We start from the raw sequence: 26,873 nt of genomic DNA on the forward strand, positions 1-26,873 counted from the left end.
AGCATATTTAAAGTCGGTTAACCCCTTGAACCATCAAGAATGTGTCCTAGAAAGAGGAGATTCGATTATTAGATCAAAAGTTATTCAGGGTTGTCAGTTTTTTTTTTGGCGCACTGTTCATCTATTTAAAAGTTATAACTTTATTAGCCGTATAATATTTCCAACACTTTTTTTTATTCGTCTCTTTATTTTTATTTGTTTCTCTTGTGATTGATTTTATGCATATTTCCTGCTATAAGTAAGCTTGTTAAAATTTCAAATAATTCTTTAAACACTTAATGATACTCAAGTATTTGAAACATATATAAAAAATTATTTTTCGAGCATTTATCTTTAAAACGGTCTACGAAAAATACAATATTGTATTAAAAATCACGTATTCCTGAAAATGTTTCATAATAATATATCTTTTCTCTATTCAAAGTTTTTAAGATCAAAGAATTTTTTTTATCCACCTTGTTGGTTTTTAGAGAAAAATATTGACTAAAACATTGACAATACTTCCTTACAGATGAATGGATTCAAACAATACCTCCTTTGTGGGAAAACTTAGTGAAAAAACTCACAATCTTTGAAGAAAAATCTTTTGTTAGATGAAGCGTTTGCTGTTCTCTTATTTAGACATCAAAAAGAAATCAATGCAAGCGTCTGAAATATTTGCCTTTAAACAAAGATCTTTTTCATTCTTTCATTTTTGCGTAGCTTTGTTTTAACTTTCGTAGTTATCTGACACTACAACTTTGCTTTGCAGAACTCCAACACATTTGAATATTTTTTAAACTTGAATAAAAAGAAATATCGTTTTCTCTTTCACTTGCTAAATTCAAGTTGTACACCTGTTCTAAAATAATCGTCCTTTGTGTTTAACTCCGTTATCTCAATTATAATCAATTGTTGTCCGATATGAGAATAATTTCAATAGTAATCACTGATGAGAATGATCTCGATAATGATCAATGTTGTCCTATAAGAGCACTCCTTTTAATAATAAATGTTGTCCTATAAGAATAATCTCAGTAATAATCGAGACTGTCCAATAAGAACAATCTAGATAATAATCAACCTTGTCCTATAAGAATAATTTCGATAATAATCAATGTTATCCCATAAGAATAAATTTCATTACTAATCATTGTTGTTCTAAAAATAATATAGAAAATATCGATATTATCCCATAAGAATACTGTGGATAATAATCAATGTTGCCCGATAAGAATCATTCGTCATAATTCCTTTCAGTTATTATTAGTATTATAAGAGCAATATTACTAATAATATTATTCTTATTTTTCGTAACTACTATTTTTTGAATCCTTGTCAAAAAGACGGGAAAAAATTATATTAAAACCAAAAAAACAAAAAAAAAACAAAAAGGACTACCGAAATCAAGAAGTCACTATCGAGGAAGGCCGGGCTAATTGGTTTCATTGCTGGGGGAATCTAAAACAATATAGTAAAGGTAGTCATAAAAGAGCACCCTGCTAATGAACAAAAGAAACAGTAATATAACTTTGGAATCAGTGGCTAATAAATTTAATAAAAGTTAGGAAAAACAGAGCTAATTACTGCATTAAAAAATGCTTTTGTATCACAAATTATAAGATTATAAACACTTTCATTTATTTACAAACGCTTAATTCTTCCATTCTTATAAAAAATCATTCAAGGTAAAGACTAATAATAATAATTTATTTTAAAAATTAACAATATTTAAGCAATTGAAAGAAACTGAATAATACCAACAAATAGGCGACATTAACTAAAATAGTAATTAAATAGTTCCCGTTTCAAATCACGAATTTAATCTGTAAACTACCACAGAAAGTTAAGAATTTAATCTTCTAATAGTATGAAAAAAATAAATTGTTGGATAAAGCTTATTTTTTAATTTTTTTTTCTCAAGAACATTCATTACTGTTTTCAAAACGTTCATCACAATTTTTTAGAATTTTAAAGAAAAAGGTATTTCTACTAAGATACAAAAAGGAAACTATCGTCTGTTATTAAATAATAACGATTATAATTCAGAAAAATGTAATCGAAACTGGCTATTGTCATATTGATAACAATGTAAATGTCATCAAAAAAGCATTTACTTTTTAATTTATAAAACAACGATCTTCAATAAGTTTTAGAGATAAAACGATTAAGTTTAGAGACGACCTCTTAAATATTAGCGTGAAATACATATTTCGCTTTCATGTCTCAATTTTGTCATTTGATTATCGACTTAACCCTAGAATCTGCTCGAAGCATAACTCCAGCCAACAAAACAAAATGTGCACCAATTATAAAAGGTAAATTTCTTTTTTCACTATTTATTTTTCGCCTGCAGGTAATATTTCCACCAAAATAGCCATCTCAAATTCGAGAACGAAAATATGGGAAAAAGTAAAAATAACTGTCAAGTATCGAACAAAAGAATAAGAATCTATTGGTCCGTTCATAACTACGTCCAGCTTTATTTTTTTTTTTCAATGAGAAAGAAAAAAGTACTTTCCACAACCTTGGGGAATTACGTGGAAGATCATTCTCAATTTACGACAGTTCGGGCTTCTCTTGGATCCTTTTTAAATGCTTTCAGAAGATTTTTGATGCTTTTTGGCACTAAAAAATAAAGAGGTGGATTCGCCAAAGGGATTTTTAAGACAGCCAAAATCTTTGATGTTCTGTTGATCTATTTCTGTTAAACGCTGACCAACTTAGGTCATAAATTGCGAATAAATCGTTACACGCTGGAAGGTTTGTGGAGGTAAGTGGATTACGTCAGGGGTTGATTTATGTTTTAAACGCGTGACACCAATGAATGAGCTAAAATTGAAACAGCTTTTCAATGTTATCTGCGAAATGTTTGAATATGGGTTCTGATAATGTTGCTCGATACAATGATTTTGTTTTCTTATTAAAGAATTTCAATATCAAATATATCTTTAATAACACTGAGCCTAGAATTATGTTAACCCTACTTTTTTTCAAAAAAGTTAAATAGTTTATTATGAATTACTATAAAAAATGGAGTAGTTTAATCAAAAATTTTCTATATGAGTTTTTTTCTGCCTTTCATGTTAGTTTGAAGTCTTTTTTGCTTTTACTTTTTTATAAAATTAAGGGTAAAATGATAGTTATCAATAGTTATAATCATCAATAATTATAATAATCATAAATGATAATTATCATTGTTGATGATTATCATTATGTATAATCATGAAAAATAATAATAATCATACATAATCATACATAATGATAATTACCAATAATAATAATCATCATCAATAATGATAATTTTCATCAATAATGATAATTTTCAATATATGATAATCATCAATCATGATAATAATAAAAGATGATAACCATGAATATCCTTATAAGAATCATCCAATAATGATAATGACAATCATTAATGATGAAATGATAAGGGTGGTCAATACGGTACAACACATCTAGAGTCATTGTAACAGCCCGTCAATGCAAGAGTGAAACATTATTAATGAGAATATATGACGCCAAATTTTGCGCTTTTCGTAGTGGATATTTCTCAGCGATAGCGAAACACACGGTAGATCATTAGATTGTAAATAAATTTGATTGAAATTTATTTTAACCGAATTATAATCAATTTAAACATGCACGAAAAAAAGATTTTAAAACTATTACCATAGTAATATTACATAATATGTTTAATACTATAGAGCAATTCCACCATTAATGAATGCCATTTTTGCAGACTATATAAAAACTCCGTTAATCTTGCAGTTCCAATGATCTCTGCTAAAACAACTCTTGAGGTCATTTGTTCTTACTTGCATTCGTTCTTTTTGTCCTCTATTCTTAACTTTTATAAGTTTAAAAAAATGCTGACGTTAAAGACAAGGTGCTTTAGCCGTAGCATAGTATATTACGTCCGTAACAGCCAATTTTTAATTTTTGTAGTTGTAAATTCTATTAACAAAAAATTATTAGAACAGCTTTTTTTTTTTTTAACTGAAAATATGTGAAAAAGGCATTTTAAAGTCTGCTAATATAACCTTCTTAAACGGTAGAATTTCCTCTATAGTAAATGTTTTGATGATAAGAATTATGCGGTTTTGAATGTAAGAAAAAGTTTTAAAATAACGTTGCTTTCAACTAAAAAATTTTCTTTTATTTAATTACCACTGAAAAAAATAACCTTCAAAAAATTTCATAACCTTGCTGCTTTAAACAGAGTAGTTTTTCACAAAATTTATCAAAGAACATGCGATTATATATTAAACCCATTTCCCACTGAAAAACAAAGTTCTAGTCCGGACTTACACCAGAACGATCTAAGAATAAGATTGGCCATTAGTCTTTAATATGGTTGGCCTTAAGGGACTATAGTGTATCTCTTATTGTTTACGATAGGCTGACTTACAGAATTTTACGGCTGCTGGACCAAGACGGTCGCCATTTTTTTCTTCCTCCTTTGGTGATTTAGTGCAAACAACAAAGTTGGTGTGTATCTCATGTCAATGTCCGCTAAACGAATGGTGGGTTATAAATTTTGTGGCGCATCATCACAATAAAACTCTTATCAATATTAGTCAGAGGTGCATCTTTAGTTGAAAATGTTTGTTTCTGCCTCATAAAGTTTTTATAAAGGAAATAAAACTTTTGTTTGCATTTTATATTTTTTGTCACCTGAAATAATTATGTCATCGTTTCTCATTAATAATTCCAGAAAAGAGCTATTTTTAATTATGACCAGGCTAATTTTATTTAACGTTATCGGTAACTTGATTATCCTTTTTCGGAGCATCTGAAATTGAAAAAATCTTGACCCATTAAAAGCAGTAATCAGTTAAAGAAAATTAAAACTAGCGAAATTTTCTAATCTATATTTTTAGTTTTTTATGCAAAAGGAATCCTCAAAATGTATTTTATATAAATGTTTTTCAGCCTTGGCGATCGTAATACGTTAATTTACGAAAAAATTATTAAATTGTTAAATTTATTGCTAATGAAATGGAATCCTTCCGTGTTTTAAACTTTAACCGCGTGTTCCGCCTCTGGTATTACTATAAAGATTAAAATCTTATAATTACTACATTGCGATAAGATATTTAGTATTTTGTTTTAAAAATATTTCACCTCTGAATATCAATCCTATGTCAAACAGTTTAATTTCAAATAATGAATTTCCGGATGCAATAAACCGAATTTAGATCTTTTGCTTTCCTTAAAATTTAATAAGTAGCAAGTTAAAGTACCTGAGAATTATTTATTAGAATTATGCTGCATACTATTTATGGTATGCACTACTACTTAATAATGCAGCAGTCTATATGTTTTACAAATGAGAAATAAACTATTATCGGTTGTAGATTTACATATTTGAGTGAATAAAGAATAAATAAGTAAAATGTAATGAAAATTACCTGCAAATGTTTGTTGAAAAATGGATATAGGGTGGACCCTAGAATGGCTCTACCCGTGGCGACTTTTTAAAATCTCGCCAACAAGCTTTTTAAATCTCGCCAAACTAGATTTTCGGAAGATGTATCGGGGAGATTATTTTGAACAACCACTAACGAATCACAACCATTCTCAAACCTGATTGGTTATTTTATATGTATACCTACGCGAAAGTTGGATTTCGTTAGAAAAGAGGTAAAAGGGTTTATTTTTTTTGCCATTTATGCTTCTGATCTCCTGCTGTTAGAATCATCGTTACCATTTCATTTTTTAACAGTTATTTCATTTATTACCGTTTTTACATAATTTTTCAATTTTTTTTTGTACGGTACCTTATTATTTTTATTCTATTTATAATAATTATTCTATTTTTTATTCTATTAAAAATATTTTAACAAATTTGTAAATAATTTAAGTTTTTTTAAATAATCAAAAAGGAACGTTGATCCCAGTAATAATCACCAACTTGGCGATATATCAAAAAGTCGCCAAGAAGTTGGCTATTCTAGGATTTTACCTGGATATATATTTAAAGAAACTGTAATCATAAAATGACTTCTAAATCATTAAGCGTTTTTTATTTTTTAATGAAAACTCAAAACAGCAAAATCAAAATCAAAATTTGTTGAAATTGAGTTTTAAAAATTAATAATTTTGCGGAACTCCTGTAATACTTCTGTGGAACCCAATTTGTGAGTTTCTGACGATTTTGTTAATTAAAATATTTAAAACATGACAACAGTGATGTTTATGACATCTCTGTTTGATCAAAACTGAGATTCACGGAAAGTTTATTTCAAGTTTTTTAATAATTTGATAGATTTTGTCTGGCAAGCATGCGGCCATCAAAGAGCGCTTGGGCCAGTCCTTTACATATGGTACCAAAGAAAACTGGAAGCTACAGACCATGCGGTGATTACCGAAATTTAAATGCTGTCACTATACCTGATCGATATACATTGCCACATATTCAAGATTTCAACAACCAATTACATGGTTGTAAAATATTTTTGACAGTGGACTTAGTCAGAGCTTATCACCAGATACCGGTCGAACCTAATGACGTTGAGAAAACAGCAATCTGTACCCCATTTGGCTCCTTTGAATTCATAAGAATGAGTTTCGGGTTACGTAATGCCGCACAAACCTTCCAAAGATTCATCCATACCGTACTTCGCGGATTAGATTTCTGCTTTGCCTACCTTGATGATGTACTTGTGGCTTCCAGAACCGAAGACGAACATCTTTCACATCTAAGACAAGTGTTCCATCGATTTCAAGAAGCTGGTTTGGTCATCAATTTGGAAAAATGCGTCTTTTTAAAATCAAACATTAATTTTTTGGGGCATCATATTTCAGAAAAAGGCCTCAAACCAACTGATGACCGGATACAAATTATTGCTGAATATAAAAGGCCAAGTAATATCAAAGAACTGCGTCGTTACCTTGGTGTTATAAATTTTTACCATCGATTTATACCGAATGCTGCTGAGAAATTGGCGACACTTAACAGTTTTCTTAAAGGGAAGAAGAAAAATGATAAATCAATAATAAATTAGACGGAAGAAACTATTCAAGCCTTCGAAAATAGTAAGAAAGAACTATGCTCTGCCACATTATTGGCACATCCAGATCAAAAAGCGAAATTGGATTTAATGGTCGATGCATCTGATCATGCGATTGGTGGTGTAGTGCAACAAAATATTTCAGGTGTCTGGGAACTACTGAGTTTTTTCTCCAAGAAGTTGACAGACCCTCAAACACGCTATAGCACCTATGACAGAGAGCTACTAGCAGCTTATTCTGCTGTAAAACATTTCAAGTATTTCTTAGAAGGACATAATTTTACCATTTACACTGACCACCGTCCTCTAATTTACGCATTTCTGCAGAAAGTTGATAAAGCATCACCGCGACAAATGAGGCATCTAGATTTTATCAGCCAATTTACAACTGATATACAGCACATTTCTGGTGTAGATAATGAAGTAGCTGATGCATTATCAAGAGTTGAGGAAGTTGTCCTTCCGGAAGCGATTGATTTTAGTGCACTAGCCAAGGAGCAAGAAACTGAGGAAGAGCTCAAAAATCTCATAAAATCAAATAGTAATCTAAAGTTTGAAAAATTACCCGTTTTCGGAACCGATGAAGAAATATATTGTGATACTTCTACAGGAAAACCACGACCTTATGTGACAAAGGCATTTCGAAAAGTAATATTTTCGTCAATCCACAATCTATGTCATCCAGGGGCTCGAGCTACAGCACATCTAGTGACGAAAAAATTTGTATGGCCTTCAATGAACAAAGATGTCAAAGAATTCACTAAAAACTGTCTATCTTGTCAAAGATCCAAGGTACAGAGACATGTGCATGAACCAGTTGGGGAGTATGTACCAACCTCAAAAAGATTTGACGAAATTCATCTGGACATAATTGGACCTTTGATAACTTCCGAAGGACAAAGATATTGTGTAACCTTAATAGACAGGTTTACTCGCTGGCCAGAAGCCTTACCGGTGCCTGATATTAAAGCTAACACCGTTGCTGAAGCAATTTATAGTGGTTGGATTTCTCGCTTTGGAACACCGTCAATAATAATTACAGATCAAGGAAGTCAGCTCGAGTCGTCTCTTTTCACCGAACTTGCCCATCTCTTGGGAATCAAGTGAAGGAGAACTACATCTTACAATCCTGCTTGCAATGGGTTTATAGCGCGATGGCATCGAACTCTGAAAAATAGCATCATGTGCCATAATAATCCTCAGTGGACGAAAGTTCTACCTACTGTACTACTGGGGCTACGCTCCACTTTCAGAGAAGAATTCCAAACAACTCCATCGAAATTGGTTTATGGCTCAAATATAAGATTACCTAGTGATTTTCTTCATGAGACACAAGCATCTACTGACATTTCTACTTTCGCTGGTCAACTAACGAAATATTTCTCTCAAGTTAGGCCTGCTCCACCTTCACGACATGGAAAATCTCCCATTTTTGTGACGAAAGATCTTAACACTACTTCTCATGTATTCGTACGAACTGACGCCGTTCGTCCACCACTTCAACCCCCATATGAAGGACCTTTTAAAGTACTTTCCAGAAGTAAAGATTACTACACACTATCAATAAAGGAAAAATCTCGAAATATCTCTATTAATCGTTTAAAACCATGCTTCATAGAACAGTCTGCAGACTTGAAGAACAACGCCTCTTCCTTCAGTTCAATGCCAACAGTCGGCACACCTTCAGTCCTTCCAAAAATTGCTGCTTCAAATATCAAGAAGAAAAGAGTGACATTTTCTGACGAACCGCCTAAGAAATCTTTTTTTAACAAGACTTCACGTGTTGGGAGACCTATTAAAGCTCCATCTAAATTTCTCGATTCGTTCGAATGAGGTTCTCACTGGAAGGGAAGTAATGAAGCGACGTGACATCACACATCATATTCTGCATTAATTGTTTTTATAATTATTTAATAACTTTAAGTTTGTTTTAACTACAACTTTAATTCCTATTTTTTAGAATTGCTTTTTAATGTTGTTCTATTATTATATATTTTCTTATTCGCATCTTAAATATTTGATGCCGCATTTAAACTAAACTAGTCATGCATAAATTGTAAATAAATGTAAATTATAATTATTTAATGTTTCTGTTCTTCAAACCATTCATTACGCTTCAAGCCCCAGTTAGCCAGAATTAGACAGACCGACTTATCATTTATTTTTGGAGCAAAGAGCTAACATAAGCGCATAACATAATTAATACTAACATAACGTTAACTTGCGAACTTGTTTGCTCCAATATTGCTTGATAGGTCAGCTCTGATAGAATAGGAGTCTTAGGTAAATGGGACATTTGTCGATTGAGAAGCCAATTAAGTTCGAGACACACGTATGACGTTGATCACAGGTAACCAATTAAATCTGATTTAAATCCCATGATTAGGAATAATCACTTCACTTCTTTTCTAGCAGCAAGTATCCAATTTAAATTTAAAAAAAAGAAAATTAAGTTATTTCTTACTGTTCAAAATCAGTGGATAAAGTCGGTTAATTGTTGTTAATTTTAAAAAAGCTTGAGTGGGCCTCGAGCATCATATTCGCTGCTAAATTGTATTCAGTGTAGTTTATGTTTATTATGATAAGTTGAGTTTTGATAAAAGTGTTTTGTTTAATCTAGTAACGTAAGTAACTGGAACTCTCAATAAATAATAATAATAATATTGGATCTATTTTAGTTTTTCTACTATGACTTGCCTTTCATGTTAATTGCTTAGTGCTGATTTATTCATCTTTTTTTGTTTTACACAGAACAGAATAGAGAAAGAGTATTCATCTAGTAACAAAAAGATGAAAATATTTTAAAAATACCCCTACGATTTTAAGTAGAAAATAATTATATTATTGTTAGGCCTAAAACATATGCTTTTCATTTTCGTAAGAAACTTCTCTTTCGATTGAAAATCCAAATGATTCGTCTTATGTTTTTTTTTTCTTTTCGGAAAAATAGAATAATTTTTTTCTTTATTCTAATTGAAAAACGCACTTTCTCAAAATTTACATTTCATCATATTTAAGTTATGAACACGTTATTAAGTCAACTTAGTTTTCATTTCCTGGCGATTTTTAAGACGAAGTTATTTGTAAAACAACACAATAAATTACCATTCGTCGAATTAAAGCAAACAATATCCCTTTTTTATAGCCTCAAAACGACTTGAATACTCCTTCCACCCCTTAAAAAGAATGAAATGAGAAGCAAATCTTTATTATAGAACATCGGAGGTACTTTTCCCGGTCAACGTCTTCCCATCTTTCAGCTGTTCTGAGATCAATTTGAAGTTACTACTTTTACCCAGTATGTGTCTCTGTAGATGTTACCGTTTTATGACGTCATTAGTACTTCCACCAGACGATTTTCTCGCATTTTTTTGCCATTTCTTCTTTTTTATTATCGTCATTTTATTGTAGTTTGAAAATAGAATCTTTGCTTTCTTCCCCCGAAGAATGTTTGTTGAAATCTTTCACAGCGTTTCTTCTACACCTAGATTCAAAGTTCTTTTCTTGAAGCCGTTAAATGCTGTGCTTTCTAAGAAAAATAATAGTTTTTTTTTTTTATGGAAATCATGACTCTAATCTGAGTATTTTTGAAACTTTTATTCCAAATCATTAATTTTTATTAAGTTTTGCCAATAAGAAATATTTTAATGTGTTTTTTATAGTGTATTGTCTCTTTTTTTTTAAATTAGCTCTGAAAATTTAGCTTTCGCCCACATTTAACTTCTTGTCTTTTTTTTTAAAATTAGGATCCAAAATTGAATTTTCGCTCAAATTTAATTTCCTGCCTGATTTGAAATCTTCCTTCTGCTCACATTTAATCTCCTGAGACTCAAGCTTTAAATAATTACAGATAATGCGAATTTACTTAATATATAGCTAAATAAAAATAAATACATTAATACGAAAAAATATGTATTTGTTTGATCCTCAGTTAATTAAACTTATTCATTTTTTTAGTTATTTTAAATATTGTGCGTATTAAATATTGTGCTCAATGTAGTATAGCACCAGATGGATTGATTCGGAGGAATGAGATCTTAAAAGATGGAGAAACCGAACGTCTGATCGATTGTAACTAGTCTGTCATGCTGAGAATTTCTTTCTATTTCCATGAAACAAAATCTACAATAACAAGCTATTTATGCGTCATAAAACTACACAAAAGCTTACTTGAATCGAACTTCCAAACTTTATATTATTTTTCATTGTAATTTAAATCTCCGTATACATTGACAATCACTTTGTAAACAAATAGAAAGAAAAATCTTAAAAATCTATTTTTTTAAAATGATGAAATTGTAATATATTTATTATTTTATTTTATTGATAGTTAGATAAGGTTATTTGCTTCGCACTAGAGCTGCACGATGGGCTATTGGCTACGGTTTGTGAAACATTCCTGAGGATAATCCAAAGACATGCCATCGCAATTTTGATCCTCTGCAGAAGTCATTACTAATCATTAAGACACGGTTCCCAGCAGATCACCGAAGTCAAGTATCATTGGCTGCGGTCAGTGTGCGGGTGGGTGACCACTTGGATCAGTCTGCGTCTTGTCGGATCGTTATCGTATCGGTGAGTGAAAAAGCGCTCCGTTGCTGACCATGTATTTTACTTGACCCTATGTCGTTCGCCGACAATCGGATCCGTTTTGTCGTTATCGTGTCGTGTAATGAAAAAGCGCCCTAATAACTACTAAACAGATTATTTATCCTACAATAGCATCTCTTCTCAAACTTTTGTGCCTTCGTTATCGTTGTTCAAAACCTTAGTCAATTCCAACAGAAGAATTACAGCAGTTATTTATGAAAGCTGAATCTGTGAAAAAATTTGCGGTCAAAATTTGATGTAAATGAGGAGCCTTTCATTAAACGCTCAGAAGTGTGAATGCCAGATTCCCACCACAATTTTAAAAAGTTTGAAGGAAGAACACTACACCACAGGCCACATTTGCTCAAATACATAGCCTGCAATATTGTTTTCCTGCTTGTCATTCTAGATTAAGTTCTTGTGTTTTCGTTTTGTGTGTGCTTAGATTTTTGCGAGACTTAGTAACATGAATCGAAGACCTTCTCTGTCACAGTCTGGGACCGACCACTTCGACCTTTACATTTATTTCTTTATTCATTCACATATTCCCACAGTTCACAAGGATGGATCGCCGACGTCAAGTATCACTGGTAGCAGTCAGTGAGCGCTTGGGTGACCACTTTGATCAGTTTGCGAAGGTACCGAAGGTGCACGGAATCAATCCTCTTTAAACTGTTCTGCAGTGTAATTAAAAACATGTGATATAAGTTTTAGCTCTAAAATGTTTTTAATATTTAGAAAATATTTTCAACTATAATTGTTGTTTTCCTATCACTTTGTAATGTGTTTTTCAGCTACCCTACAAGTTGGTAGCGTTTATTTATTTTTACTGATTTTCTGTTTTTTAAATGGATAATTTAAAATATTTAATGGTTATTTAGTTATTCACTTTACGGTTTTAAAGGAAATATTACTTCTAAACTAAAAGTAATTATTTTAAAATTTCTACAAAATTCCGAACCTATCCGTTCACGAAGCATAATTTCAAATAACAAATAAATTTTTTTCCCCCCAGTAAATAGTTAAATGTTTTTTTTTATTTCATTGTTTTGAAATAAGCATCTTTTAGTAGTGTAATGAATAGTTTTTATTATTTAGTCGTGTCTGCAACGTGATTATTGTATATATTATAGAAAAATTATATTTTTTCGAAACTCTACGCTAAATAATCCGATCATAAAAAATAGAGTTATTCAGCGCTATGTCTTTTTTTTTTCTTCCAACTCACTTTGAGCAATGCTATAAATACCGTAATTTGAGGTATTTTAATTTCCTCACAAATTTATTTCTTAACTTTTGAATAATGTTCACGAGTTGTATTTGTTCGTCATATGACGAGAAATTTATGGTTATTAATATCATCTTGTTACAGATCAGTCCCATATAATATAACGTTTTATAACAGTTCGGTTGTGGTTTCTAGCAATCGTTTTGTTCCGCTGTGAACTTGATTGTTAAGACGCGGTTCCCAGTAGAAGTCAAGCATCACTGGCTGTGGTCTTTAATCAACTTGCAAAGGGAACGAGGATGCGCGGTATCGACTCTCGTCTTACTGCTCTACTGTAAAATTCTCTCACGCAAGTTGACTGGCATCAATAGCCCATTGTGTCGCTCTATTGCGACGTAAATAAAGTACTACTACTTACAATTGTTTTGGTGTTTATGCAATTAGAGGGATTACTTCAAAAATAATGGCAAGCCACAATTAAAAACAATGACAAATTACCAGAAGGATTAAATGTTTCTAAGCCTAGAGAAAACATTGAGACCGCGTGTTTAGTGTTTTATATTTTATTAGTATTTTTGCAAATATTTTGTGAAGAAAGATAAAAATACTGGATGTTAGGTATCCACCACTTTCAATGCCTATTTTTCCTTTTCCAAAATGAAGTAAAAAATTTACAGATTGAGAATCAAAAATAATTATCTAAGCGGTAAACAAATGTACTGAAATACTTAGGTGGGAGGTAGATCACCAAATCCTGTTTGATTACTTGATAAACCTAAAAATCGCTTTCCTTCAACAATTAAAATGGTTTTTATCTTTTCACCTTTCTCAGAAGTGATTCTTTAGATTTTAATAGCATGTTTGTTTTATGTTTCTTAAATATTTTTTTTTATTGATCTCCTATTGTGTATACTTTTTCTAAACTCATTTTTGAGAATGAATTTATTAACAGAAGTGATTACAGAACAAAAGACTAATACTGCTCTGGAGGTAGAAATTATATCAGCTGATGAATTCACGCTTTTGTCAAGAAAATGTTCGGTTTTGGGGATGGTGTGTTTGCCTCCTAATAAAATGAACCAGTTTCGAATCCCAGTGAAGAATGGTAAATTCGAATGCTGGACGAACACTACGCTGGTTATAAAAATTAAATATTAAAGCGTTAGAAACAATTCGTAGCAACAAATCAGTAATTCAAGTTGAACATATGTTTGATGTTTTACAAGTTTTTATAATTTAAGTCTGCCGCATAAACATTCAATAATTCGTTGAACTAGTTCTGCGTATTGAAAACAAATCATAAATAACCACTGATTCGGTATTAATGCCACGCAGCTATGCATTAAACTAATAGGTGTGTACTGTCACAATTAAAAAATAAAATCAACAATATAAATTCTTTAATTTTTTCTCGCCATTCTCTATTACTTAGCATTATTAGACGAGAAAAAAAGCAAGCAAGTACATTTTTAGAAGTTCAACCCATCAAAAGAAATATTAGTTACACTAGATCTCGATTATAATTGAGAATTGATAGAAAAACTAACTGTTATATGACATCGAAAATGATGTTATTGATCACGACCAACACACGATAATCAAGTTTTACTACAATCAAGAAATTTTCTAAATAAATTTGCATTTAAATGAAAAATTAAAAGTTTCTTTAATTTTAATTACTATTGATTCATTTGGGGTTATAGAAACACTTTCAAGGGCGTAATTATAAGCAAAATAACTACGTGGTCTCAGATGGCTTTTAAAATACTAATTTATTGACACTAGTCCCAGAGGTTATGCAATAAATTCCCAAAGAAACTCGCTTTAGATTGAATTGAGTCGTGAGTTAGCAAACATCTCTGATGCTGCCTAATTGACCGATAAAGTAAAGAATCGTCTGCAGTTTAAATTACAACAACACGCAATGGCTGATCAATAGGAAAAAGTAATTTTTTGCATACCCCTCCTGAACAGACCAATTAAATTTTCTTAAACGATTTTGGAATTATTAACTAAATTCATCCTTAACAGAGAATCTACAAATTTTAGATTCCTAACGCAATTAGTTCTGGAGAATAAGAGACGAACTCTTTGTCTGATTATAATACATAATATTCGAGTTACAATTTTTAAAACGAATGAAATATAGTAGAAAAGCGGAGCAATATCTAAACGACAACATAATGTACCAAATTATTACGAACACAATTGAAAATAGAGGAGCATAGAAATTATTATTTCCGTTATTTTAATGAAACAATTGATTTCGTTGGTCAGAAAGGAAAGATGAATCGATGGTCAATGGGTGTTCTACAAGATTTGGCTTTCACAGACAAAGGAACAAGACCCAAAGTCTTGGTAGAAACTGATGAATGGACTGAGGCTTTTTCCTGGCGGAAACCTGACATAATGCACCGGACATGGGCCGGACTTAACGTTCTGGGGGATAAATATTTCAATAGTACATTAGAGGAAACACTTTCTTTTCGAAGAAAAGAAAAACTTGGCGTCTTTCTTGGTTTGTTTGGTTATTTCTTGAAATTCTTTTCTTATGGTGAAGACTGTGTATGGAATTGTTGGAAAATGCCTGTTCCAAAAAAATTTTAAATGATTTAAAAATACTCTCAAAAACTTTTTCATATTTTGTTGAAGATTTTAACCAGTTATAATGAAATAAATTTGCTTGATGTCCATTTTGTTATTTATACGGATATTTTTTTCTTGTAGTTTATGTTAAAGTTTTTTTTCGAATGTTCCATCGTCGTATGAAATGATGCTTTTTTTGCGAATAATGTGCTATTTTCGTAACTGCTGTGAGTTTGCAACAGTTACTCATGACTGTTGGATCAAGTTTAGCCTATTTAAAGACAGAGCTGTCTATGATTATTCTAAAAATGGCCCAAAGCATAAATAGGAAAAAAAGCCATAGTTTTGCAAGAATGAAAAACGTTTATGGTCTAATTTTTAATCTGTTCTCATGAAAGTTTGAAAAAAAAATCGAGATATTTGATAATTTTGATCTAGGTTAAAAAATGTCACCCAATCGGCAATTTTTTAAAAAAATTAATAATTTTTAAAATATTTAAGTTATTTGTTCATTGTAAAGATTACATAATTCTTCACTTCAAGATGATATATATAGAATAAAATCATCCTTTTACTTCGAGTGTGAGGCACTCAAACTGTAGCTTTTTTTAGTTTTCCTTGGCGAGAGATCGTCGAAAAACCATTTATTGATCTTTATTTTTTCGGATTGAAATTGATTTATAAAAAGAAATTAATTATGATTTTTACCTTAAATTAATTTTATTAATTTTTTCGTGAGAAGGTGGATAGGATTTTACAAAATTTTACGAATTGTAAAAAATTATTGGCCATGAACTTGAACTTCTGAGCGTATAAATAACCAAATTTATAAATGTTGTTTTAATAACTACAATTGAACTCAATGAGAAATGACCAACAGAACAAATACAAGGGAAAACAGCTCCCCAGTGACGGCATCCCTTCTTGATCACACACTAACCCTTACTGTTACTCGCATTTTCGTAAACAAAGAACTTTATTCATGTTTTTTGTACTTTCTGAAGTTATCAGTAGATGACTGAACAAATCATAGGTAGGAAATTAGCATCCCATCAACATTTGAAAATTAATAAATGGGTGGATGTTTATTTCATCTCTTTATAAAGGGTTAAAACGGTAACCAATGATATTAATTTTTTTCTTTTAAGCAATAGATATGCTGCGGTAGAAAAATTACATTTAAATAATACTTATTGAACAAAAACAGTCAGAATAGTATCAATATAAGAACTTAAGCGTAGCTAACATTGGAAAAAGTCTTCCACGTAAAGATAAGGAGTAGATATGGACGATTGTTTCCTAATTTGTTGATTGTTTCATATCCGATTGTTGTATGCTGTATTCATAACCATAGGGACGATAAAACACTCTTCTATTGATGCGCTCGTGTTTGAAACTCTTTGACGTTTTTTTTCTCGTTATGATATTTTCCTGAATGATTTTTTAAAAAAAGTTATAATTTTTTTTTTTGCATAAAAACTTTTTTTTAAGTTTTTTTTTTCCTGCACCTATAATTTACTTCCTGTCTTAATTTTCAGCATAAATACATTTATTTTTTGACTTAAGATATTTAGTCTAGTTATTAATATTCTTAAATATATATTCCTATTGAACTTTATCTTCGTCAGTTGAAGAAAAACTTTTTTTTAATGTTTAAATTTGTTTCATTTTTATACTAATATTTAAATAGCAACTTTCAAGGATTGTACAGTGCCCAAAACAGAAATAAATGATTAAAACAAATTAAACTCACTGTTAAGTGACGCCAGAGGGCGTATGTGCCAGGGAGAAATTTGTAGTGTTAATTGTAGTAGTGATGTGCCGATCGATTCATTTAAATGAATCGATTCTTTAGAATCAATTCACTAAAATGAACGGTTATATGAATCGATTCTTTGATTCTTTTTTTAATGGTCGTTATAATGGAAGAGTCTTTATAAAAGGTGGTCGTACAAATTAGTTTAGACTATTTTAGTATTTGAATTAGTTGATCTAAGTCAGGGGCTCTCAATATTTTTCTGCCATGGAACTCTAAATAATTAAGGTTCTTTCGGCGGAACACCTGACAAAAGTACTATCTCGTGTTGCCGCTGTAACCTTTCCACGGAACCATAGGGCTTTTCGGAACACCAATTGGGGACTATTAATTTAGATCTTACGCTCTAGGGTGCAGAAGCAGAATATTCCAGTTAAGCGGTCAGCCGTATGTGGCTAAAAAAAGTACCAATTAGAGAAACCCTTGCAATTCTTGGCGGAACTCTAGGGTTCCATGGAACACCATTTGGGAACCACTCTTTTAGATCCTATACTCTAGGGGTCAGAAGTTGAATGTTCTACTTGGGTGGCTATAAAAGTACTATCTCGTGTAACCGTTGTAACTTTTCCACGGAACCATTGAGCTTTCCGGAACACCAATTGGGGACTATTAATTTAGATCTTAGTCTCTAGGGTGCAGAAGCAGAATATTCCAGTTAAGCGGTTAGCCGAATGTGGCTAAAAAAAGTACCAATTAGAGAAACCCTTGCAATTCTTGGCGGAACTCTAGGGTTCCATGGAACACCATTTGGGAACCACTCTTTTAGATCCTATACTCTAGGGGTCAGAAGTTGAATGTTCTACTTGGGTGGCTATAAAAGTACTATCTCGTGTAACCGCTGTAACTTTTCCACGGAACCATTGAGCTTTCCGGAACACCAATTGGGGACCATCAATTTAGATGTTGGGCTCTAGAGTGCAGAAGCAGAATATTCCAGTTAAGCGGTCAGCCGAATGTTGCTAAAAAAAGTACCAATTAGCGAAACCCTTGCAATTCTTGCCGGAATTCTAGGGTTCCATGGAACACCATTTGGGAACCACTCTTTTAGATCCTATACTCTAGGGGTCAGAAGTTGAATGTTCTACTTGGGTGGCTATAAAAGTACTATCTCGTGTAACCGCTGTAACTTTTCCACGGAACCATTGAGCTTTCCGGAACACCAATTGGGGACCATCAATTTAGATGTTGGGCTCTAGAGTGCAGAAGCAGAATATTCCAGTTAAGCGGTCAGCCGAATGTTGCTAAAAAAAGTACCAATTAGCGAAACCCTTGCAATTCTTGCCGGAATTCTAGGGTTCCATGGAACACCATTTGGGAACCACTCTTTTAGATCCTATACTCTAGGGGTCAGAAGTTGAATGTTCTACTTGGGTGGCTATAAAAGTACTATCTCGTGTAACCGCTGTAACTTTTCCACGGAACCATAGGGCTACCCGGAACACCAATTGGGAACCATTAATCTAGATCTTGGGCTCTAGGGTTCAAAAGCAGAATGTTCCACTTGGGTGGTCCAGTTGAATGTGGCTATAAAAAGTACTAACTAGTGGAGCCCCTGTAATTTTAAACGGAACCCAAGGGTTCCGCGAAACACCATTTAGGAACTGCTAATCTAGGCAATGCTAATAATTTTTTTAGAATTTTAATATTTTTATTTTTTTTTTAATATTTGTTTAATTCATCAATTTTATTAAAAAATAATAATTTTTTTTAAAAAAATTGTTACTATAAAGACCAATAATGAATAATAAAGATATTCGTAAAAAAATAAAACGTTAAATTCACTTATAATAATGAAAAAAATTCAAATTGTATAACGTGAAACAAAATAAAAAAATAGTTCAATTGCGTTTTGAAACTTAAAAAATTAAAACTTGAAAAAGTGAGAGGATATGCATTGATATTCAATAAGTTTGTCTAAAAGTATTCCTAACAAAAAAAAAAAATATAAAAGGGGAAAAAAAAAAGAAAATAAATAAAATAATTAAAAATATCCCTCCCCCCTGCAGTAAAAGAATATTTACTCTAAATACTCACATTTTTCGCAATAAACAGTTTTTCAATCATTAAAAAAATAAATATTTTTTTTTATCTTTTCTTAAAAAAAAATAAATAAATAAATAAATAAATAAAAAAATAAATAAAAAAGACCTGTCTTTTTTTCTGAAAATTTTTAGTTACTTGCCCCTTTTCATAACCCCCATCCCTCTGAAGGCATCTTTTAATTTTAGAAAAAAAGATAATAGCGAAAAGAATCGATTCGTTTCTCAAAACAGTTCTTTTAATGTTAAAAGATATAAAACCGCTCAAATGAATCATTTAAACAGTTCAGTGAATCGAATGCAATGTTAAAGTATAGGAAAACGACTCAAAAGAACTGATTGGAAATCCAAATCAACTCTTTGAGCCGATATCAATGTTAAGAGATACGAAACGACTCAAATGAATCGTTTAGAAGTTCAGTTCAACTCTTTGAGCCGATTTCAATGTTAAGGGATAGGAAACAGTTCAAAAGAATCGATTCATTTGGCTTTATGATTCTTTTAATGCTAAGAGATAGGCAAACAGTTCATTGAGTCGTTTATTCGACTCTTGATTCTTTTTCTCGCATTCGGCTCATTTTTAACCAATCAGAGGATCGTTCATTCGATTCTCGACTCTTTTTGTCTCATTCAACTCATTTTCAACCAATCAGAGATTTGCATTCATACGTAAGTTCATTACCCAATCAGCGCAACGGTTTCATTTTCTATGGCTCTCGCTCCTTGGCATAGAATAAACGATAACATAAAACTCTGCTTTACTTCATATTTACTGAAATTTATAAATCGAAAATTAAACGTATGAATGAAAAAATTCGCTCTTTAATATTAAAGGACTGAAAAGTAATATCTGAGCTTTACAGCATTAATATCTTTTTTATTTGAAAGGAAGAACCGAAACTGGAGAAGACAGCTTTTCAGTTGTTGTTGCCATTTTTAAATTGTTGTTTATCAATAGAATTTATTAATTTCGTAGATGAAAAGAAAAAAAGAGAGAGTGATGCATACAGTACGTATTGCATTAATAGCATTTTCAATTCCCTTCATCCTTCAAGTTCCTCCGGAAACCGGTTGTGCGCTAACGTTGACATCGGGGTCATTCTCATCGGATGCGATTTTTCCGCTTACGAAAACTCTCACACATACGAGTACCTTATTGGCTAGTTGTTCGCATGTAAATATTTTCAACCAATCAGATTGTCACTCGCATGATACTCGAGTGAGAATGGACCTGTGTCTATTCGACTGAGATAGGATTCTATCAAACTCCAATTGTATAAACGAAATGCTGTATCAAATGCATATGCGGATGTTTAGTAAGTATAAGTACTAACTCTGAATAAGCTTATAAAGTGTAGAGTACAAAATATTGTAAAAAAAAAAAAAAAAAAAAAAGAATCGATTCTTTTTCAAAAACGAACTTGATGAATCGATTCACAAAAAAGAGTTGATTGATATATCGATTCGTTCGTTTTTCGCACATCACTAAATTGTAGTAGTAGATGCCTGTAACTGCAGCGATGAACCATCGCCATATCTCTCAATAAAAATTGTTTTGTTTGTAACCAGTCGCCTAGAATTACTTATAACCTCTTCATACAGTCCACGCTATCGACGACCTTACAGTTTGGTCGTAACAGCCGGAGTGCTAATCTAGCAGAATTAATCGTGAATTAATTCAACATGGCGACTGCTACAAAGGCTACTACGTCGCTCGAGTCTAGCGTCGTTCTAACAAGGAAGCGAGCAAGCATCAAAGGTCAAATAACTAGGCTTTCGAACGTGCTTACTGATGAAACACCAAATCAAAAATCCCTTGAAATCAAGCTCAATTCATTGAGGGGTCTTAAAACGAAGATCGATGATCTTCGAAACGATTGCTACAGTATCTTATCCGATACAGATTTAGCAGACTTTGAAATTTCCCTAACGGAAATGGAGGACAACGTAGAAACAATTGAGGTAAGCTTCTTAGACTTAATTATTCCTCAAACTTCAAATTCTGTTTTGAATGAACCGAATACTAATGCAAACATTAAACTACCTCAAATAACTTTACCCCAATTTTCGGGTAAATACACTGACTGGCTTACCTTCAAAGCTCAGTTTACTACCTTAATTGATGAAAACAATCAATTAAGTGACTCTCAAAAACTGTATTATTTACAATCATCATTAACTGGTACTGCAAAACAATTACAGAATGTAGATGACTCTTATTCTTCCTTGTTTAACGCATTAAAAAACAGATATGAAAACAAACGACTGATAGTAAACAGCCATATAACTGAGTTATTAAATTTAAGTAAAATTAAATTTGAATCTTGTAAGGATTTAAGAAACTTAATTGATAATTTACTTAATCAATTAAGAGCATTAAAGCAACTTGGATTAGAACAAAATAAATTATCTGAGACACTAATAATGAACATTGTTTTGCAACGCCTTGACGATGAATCAAGAAAGGCTTTCGAAATGTCTTTAAATTGTAACGAATTACCCACTTGGGAATTTTTTACTGAGTTTGTGTTAAAACGTATTCAAGCTCTTGAAAATGTTCAAAAATGTATTTCTGTTTCAAAACCGAAACAAGAAGTAACCCCCAAACATAAAAGTTTCGTTTTGCAAAATGATAAGCATTTCTCTTGCTCTATGTGTCATCAAAACCATTTAATATATAAGTGTAAAAAATTCATTGACTTATCTGCTCAAGAGCGATTGAATAGTGTAAGAAAATTGCATCTGTGTTTTAATTGTTTGGGTAAACACATGTTATCTCAATGTAAAAAATTAGAGTTTAAATGTAAACATTGCTCTAGAAATCATCATTCGACACTTCATGGGGCTAATTTCTTAAAACCCGAAGTTGAAAACAAAAATAATCAAATATTAGAATCCAATTGCTCTAATTTAACTGAGATTATTTCAAATCAAGCAAATATTGAGATGAGTAATATGAGTGGAGGGGAAACGAAAACTGTCACTTCCTCCTTCGCCCTTTCTCACAGCTTGCAGAAGGCGCCGCCAAGCAGTTGTAATGTCTATGATACTTACTCAAATGTTTTGCTTTCAACTGCTTTAATTTATGTGCGAGGAATAAATGAATGTTTTTATCCCTTTTTATGTATTCTCGATAGCGGTTCTGAAATAAGCGCTATTACTGCTGATGCAGCAAAATTATTGTGTTTAAAGGAGAATACATTAAACTCATTAATAACTGGAATTAATGGGCAACTTTGAATGTAAATAAATCGATCTCTGCTCTTGTTTCTAATAAAAATAGAGACTTTACGAAAGAGATAAAAATGCTGATAGTGCCTAAGATTACTGAATTAACCCCTGCTAAACCGCTTGATGTTTCTAAAATTAAATTTCCTCAAAATTTGACTTATGCAAATCCTAACTTTTTTAAGCCTCAACGTGCTCAAATCTTGCTTGGCGGAGATATTTTTTACGAACTATTACGAACCGAGCAAATAAAATTGGAAAATAGTTCAGTCATTTTATAGAACTCTGTACTCGGCTGGATTGTAACGGGAAGATTGGGCACTAAAGATAATTGTAAGGAATACAAATGTCACTTATTATCACAAGATCACACTTTAACTGATTTGCAAAAATTTTGGGACCTTGAGTCTCTAGGAATAAAGGATGAACCCAAATGCTTAGAGGGGGATGAAGCACTATCCAAATTTAATGAAACAATTAGTTATAAAAATAAAAGATATGAAATCACTCTTCCTTGGAAAAGAGATTGGAGGGAATTGAACGATAATCTTACTGTCGCAACTAAGCGATTTAAAGGTCTTTTAAATCGTATGACTTCAAATGAAAAATTGTATATTCAATATAGTGAAATATTGCAAGATTACTTAGAAAAGGGAATTATTGAGAAGGTTCCATCCGCTTCAGATACTGTTGATAAACCTGTGTTTTATTTACCCCATCACCCAGTTTTCCGGAAGGACAGTGTTTATACCAAGTGTCGCATTGTTTTTGATGCTAGTTCTTGTGATGTTGGTGAACTTTCACTTAACGATTGTCTTTGGACGGGAACGAACCTTAATCCGAATGTATTTCATCTTTTAACCTTTTTCCGAATGAATAAATTTGCTATTTTAGCGGACATTGAACGTGCCTTTTTGCAAATAGCATTGAACGAAAATGATAAGGACGCATTAAGGTTCCTTTTCACTCTAGACGATCCCACTAAATCTGAAAATACTCAATTGCAGGTATTCAGATTCAACAGGCTTCCATTTGGAGTCAATGCAAGCCCTTTTTTGCTTTCAGCGACTATTAAGCACCATAATGATAAGTTCAAGAAAATATATCCAACAACTTCAAATATTCTTGATACTTGCTTTTATGTCGACGACATTGTAGCTGGTGCAGATAACTTGTCTGAAGCCTTCAAAATTTCTAGGGAAGCAGACATTATCATGAAGGATGCTAGCATGCACCTTCGTAAATGGGTTTCAAACGACGAGTCACTAAAACAAATATGGGAGGAACAAGGATTCAGTACTCTTCCTCCATCCTCATCAGAAAGCCCAAACGAGTTACACAAAGTTCTTGGGATGTACTGGGACACAAAACTGGACATTTTAACTATGGAAGTTAAGGGACTACTGGAATTTCTTGACTTGAGAAAAAATACAAAACGATTTGTGTTGCAAGCAGCAGGTAGAATATTCGATCCCGTAGGACTAGTAACACCTTACACCATCAGATTAAAGATTCTTCTCCAAGAATTATGGTTACGTAAGATCTCATGGGACGACGAGCTTCCTTCAGATATTCAAGAAACCTGGAAGCAGTGGTGTATCGAAATTCCTGAATTGGCTAACTTGCAAATACCCAGAAATGTATTTCAAATTTCTGATCACTCAGACTTTGTGTTAGAATTGCATGCATTTGCGGACGCTAGTCCAAAGGCTTACGGTGCTGCCATATACTTAAGAATTAAAACAGCAAATCAAGTATCTGTAAACTTAGTGGCTTCCAAGAGCCGTGTTGCACCCCTTAAGAGAATTTCTCTTCCTAGGTTAGAATTGATAGCCGCATTGCTTGCTTCACGACTTGCACGTGAAGTAAAGAAGGTATTAGATCGGAAAGGAATATCATCTATTTATTATTGGACAGACTCTCAGATTACATTGTATTGGATAAAAGGTTCCGTATTTAAGTGGAAACCCTTTGTAGCAAACAGGGTTAAGGAAATTCAATCTCTCACTGACCGAGAATCTTGGAATCATTGTGCTGGATGCGACAATCCAGCAGACTTAGTAACTAGAGGAATTAGTTGCAAATCTCTCATCGAAAATGTCACCTGGTGGACCGGACCAGACTTCTTAAAGTAATTAGTAATTCCTAAGTGTGATGAGACTCTGAACATTCCAGAAACTGACCTACCTTGTGAAGAACTGAAAAAGTGCTCTGCTCCTGATCCTAATGACATTCAATCTGTTTCTTTAATTACCACCAAAGATAGATCCTTTTTTGAACAAATTCTTAACCTTTCTAACAGTTTTGTTAAACTAATTCGAATTTTATCCTTTATTTTTAGATTTATTCATAATTGTCGTAATCCAATATCTAGAAATAAGGGGTTCTTAACCATTGAAGAGAACAAACATGCAGAAAATTGGCTTCTGCTTTCATTGCAGTCAGGTGAGTTCCAAGAGGAATTTAAAAGGCTCAAACAAGGTGAACCAGTTTCATCTAGGAGTAAGTTATCTTGTTTAAATGTATTTTTGGATGAAAATTCTCTAATTCGTGTTGGTGGCAGACTTAGAAACTCTGATTTATCGAATAACAGTAAATTTCCCATTGTGCTGCCTAGCAAGCATAAATTAACTGATGTAATTTTGAATCATTATCATTTGAAGTATTTTCATTTAGGTGCACAAGCACTCTTGTTTCAAGTGCGACAGAAATTCTGGCCGCTTAACGGCAGAAATAATTGTCGTAAAATTGTTCATTCTTGTGTGATTTGCTTTAAAAATAAGCCTGTAAGTGTTCAACAAATAATGGCCGATCTACCAAGGGAACGTGTCACTCCTAATTTTGTCTTTAATGTGACAGGGGTTGACTTTTGTGGCCCTTTTCTAGTAAAATTTAAAAATCAGCGTAAAGGAGTGTTAAATAAGATTTACGTAGCTGTTTTTATTTGCTTATGCACGAAGGCTATACATCTTGATTTTGTTTCAGACTTAACCACTCAAGGATTTATAGCTTGTTTGAAACGTTTCTTTGGTAGACGAGGCAAATGTTCGAAAATCATGTCAGACAATGGAAAGACATTTGTTGGAGCAAATGTTGAGATTAAAAAACTTTTGAAGCTTGTCACTTCCCGCAATGAAAACTTGTCGAACTTTCTCTCAAACGAGAATATTGTATGGGAATTTATACCCCCAAAATCACCTAATTTTGGGGGCCTTTGGGAAGCTGGGGTGAAGGCTTTCAAATTTCATTTCAAACGAGTAATAGGTAGCCAAAAATTGACGCTTGAAGAATTTGTAACTATTTTAGCTGAAATAGAAGGAGTATTGAACTCCCGGCCCCTCATTCCATTGTCGGCAAACTTTGATGATTTTCGGACATTAAGTCCAGGTCACTTCATAATTGGGAGACCAATAAATGGCCTTCAAGAACCTCTACTTAATGATATCAAGGAAACTCATTTGTCCAAATGGCAAAGGGTAACTAAATTTAGTCAACAAATTTGGCAATTGTGGAAGAAAGATTACTTAAATAATTTGCAGGGTCGAACCAAATGGAAATTTAGTAAGGACGATGTAAAACAAGGTACTCTTGTTTTAATGAAAAATGAGCAACTTCCTGCCACACAGTGGTCAGTTGGAAGAATAGTGGAAATATTTCAAAGTAGGGATGGAAAAATAAGAATTGTAAATGTACGTATGCCTAATGGTAAAATTTTCAAGAGAAATGTCAGGGACATTTGTATATTACCGCTTGAATGAAAAAAAAATATTTGTTTTTCTTATGCATATGTTTTTGAAAAGAAACTATTTGAGCGAATTAATTTTGTTTATAATTATATATGTATATTAATCAGCACATGTTATCCTACTGTATTTGTTCTCAAATTGTGTGTAATCATAGCAAAATTTAGTTGTTCATTATTTTTTATGATTCTAATAGTATTCATATGTTCTATGTATTCTGTTTGTTAGTTATATTGTTTATTGAAATTATGTAATTGAATTTCAATCGGGGGGGGAATGTTAAGTGACGCCAGAGGGCGTATGTGCCAGGGAGAAATTTGTAGTGTTAATTGTAGTAGTAGATGCCTGTAACTGCAGCGATGAACCATCGCCATATCTCTCAATAAAAATTGTTTTGTTTGTAACCAGTCGCCTAGAATTACTTATAACCTCTTCATACAGTCCACGCTATCGACGACCTTACACTCACCATTCTAAATAACTTTCGATCCTAATAATCTGCATTTCACGTTCTAGAACTCAATTTTAAAGGTACGAAGGGGGGACCACGATCGAATAAAATACGACTTTTTCAAAATTCGATTTCTCATTAACTTTTCAACCGATTTCACTCGAATTTCGCATTTTTCCATTTAAAATGCCTCT

General features: G+C 32.3%; 3 protein-coding genes across 3 annotated transcripts; all 3 read left to right on the plus strand.

Moving 5' to 3' along the window:
- Window positions 1–8,180: 8,180 nt before the first annotated feature.
- LOC107444110 (uncharacterized) lies at window positions 8,181–8,831 on the plus strand. The gene has a single exon (XM_016058188.2). It carries the CDS (start codon window positions 8,181–8,183, stop codon window positions 8,829–8,831), a length of 651 nt encoding a protein of 216 aa, XP_015913674.2.
- A 12,109-nt stretch (window positions 8,832–20,940) lies between these two features.
- On the plus strand, window positions 20,941–22,497 carry LOC147805222 (uncharacterized). The gene has a single exon (XM_087149370.1). It carries the CDS (start codon window positions 20,941–20,943, stop codon window positions 22,495–22,497), a length of 1,557 nt encoding a protein of 518 aa, XP_087005496.1.
- Window positions 22,498–23,075: 578 nt separating this feature from the next.
- LOC147805223 (uncharacterized) lies at window positions 23,076–26,243 on the plus strand. The gene is made up of 2 exons (XM_087149371.1): window positions 23,076–24,616; window positions 24,827–26,243. Exons 1-2 carry the CDS (start codon window positions 23,076–23,078, stop codon window positions 26,241–26,243), a joined length of 2,958 nt encoding a protein of 985 aa, XP_087005497.1.
- Window positions 26,244–26,873: the final 630 nt, after the last annotated feature.

Source organism: Parasteatoda tepidariorum, chromosome 8 (assembly GCF_982258835.1).
Source record: "Parasteatoda tepidariorum strain Cologne lab strain chromosome 8, Ptep-v5.0, whole genome shotgun sequence".
Lineage (NCBI taxonomy): Eukaryota > Metazoa > Arthropoda > Arachnida > Araneae > Theridiidae > Parasteatoda > Parasteatoda tepidariorum.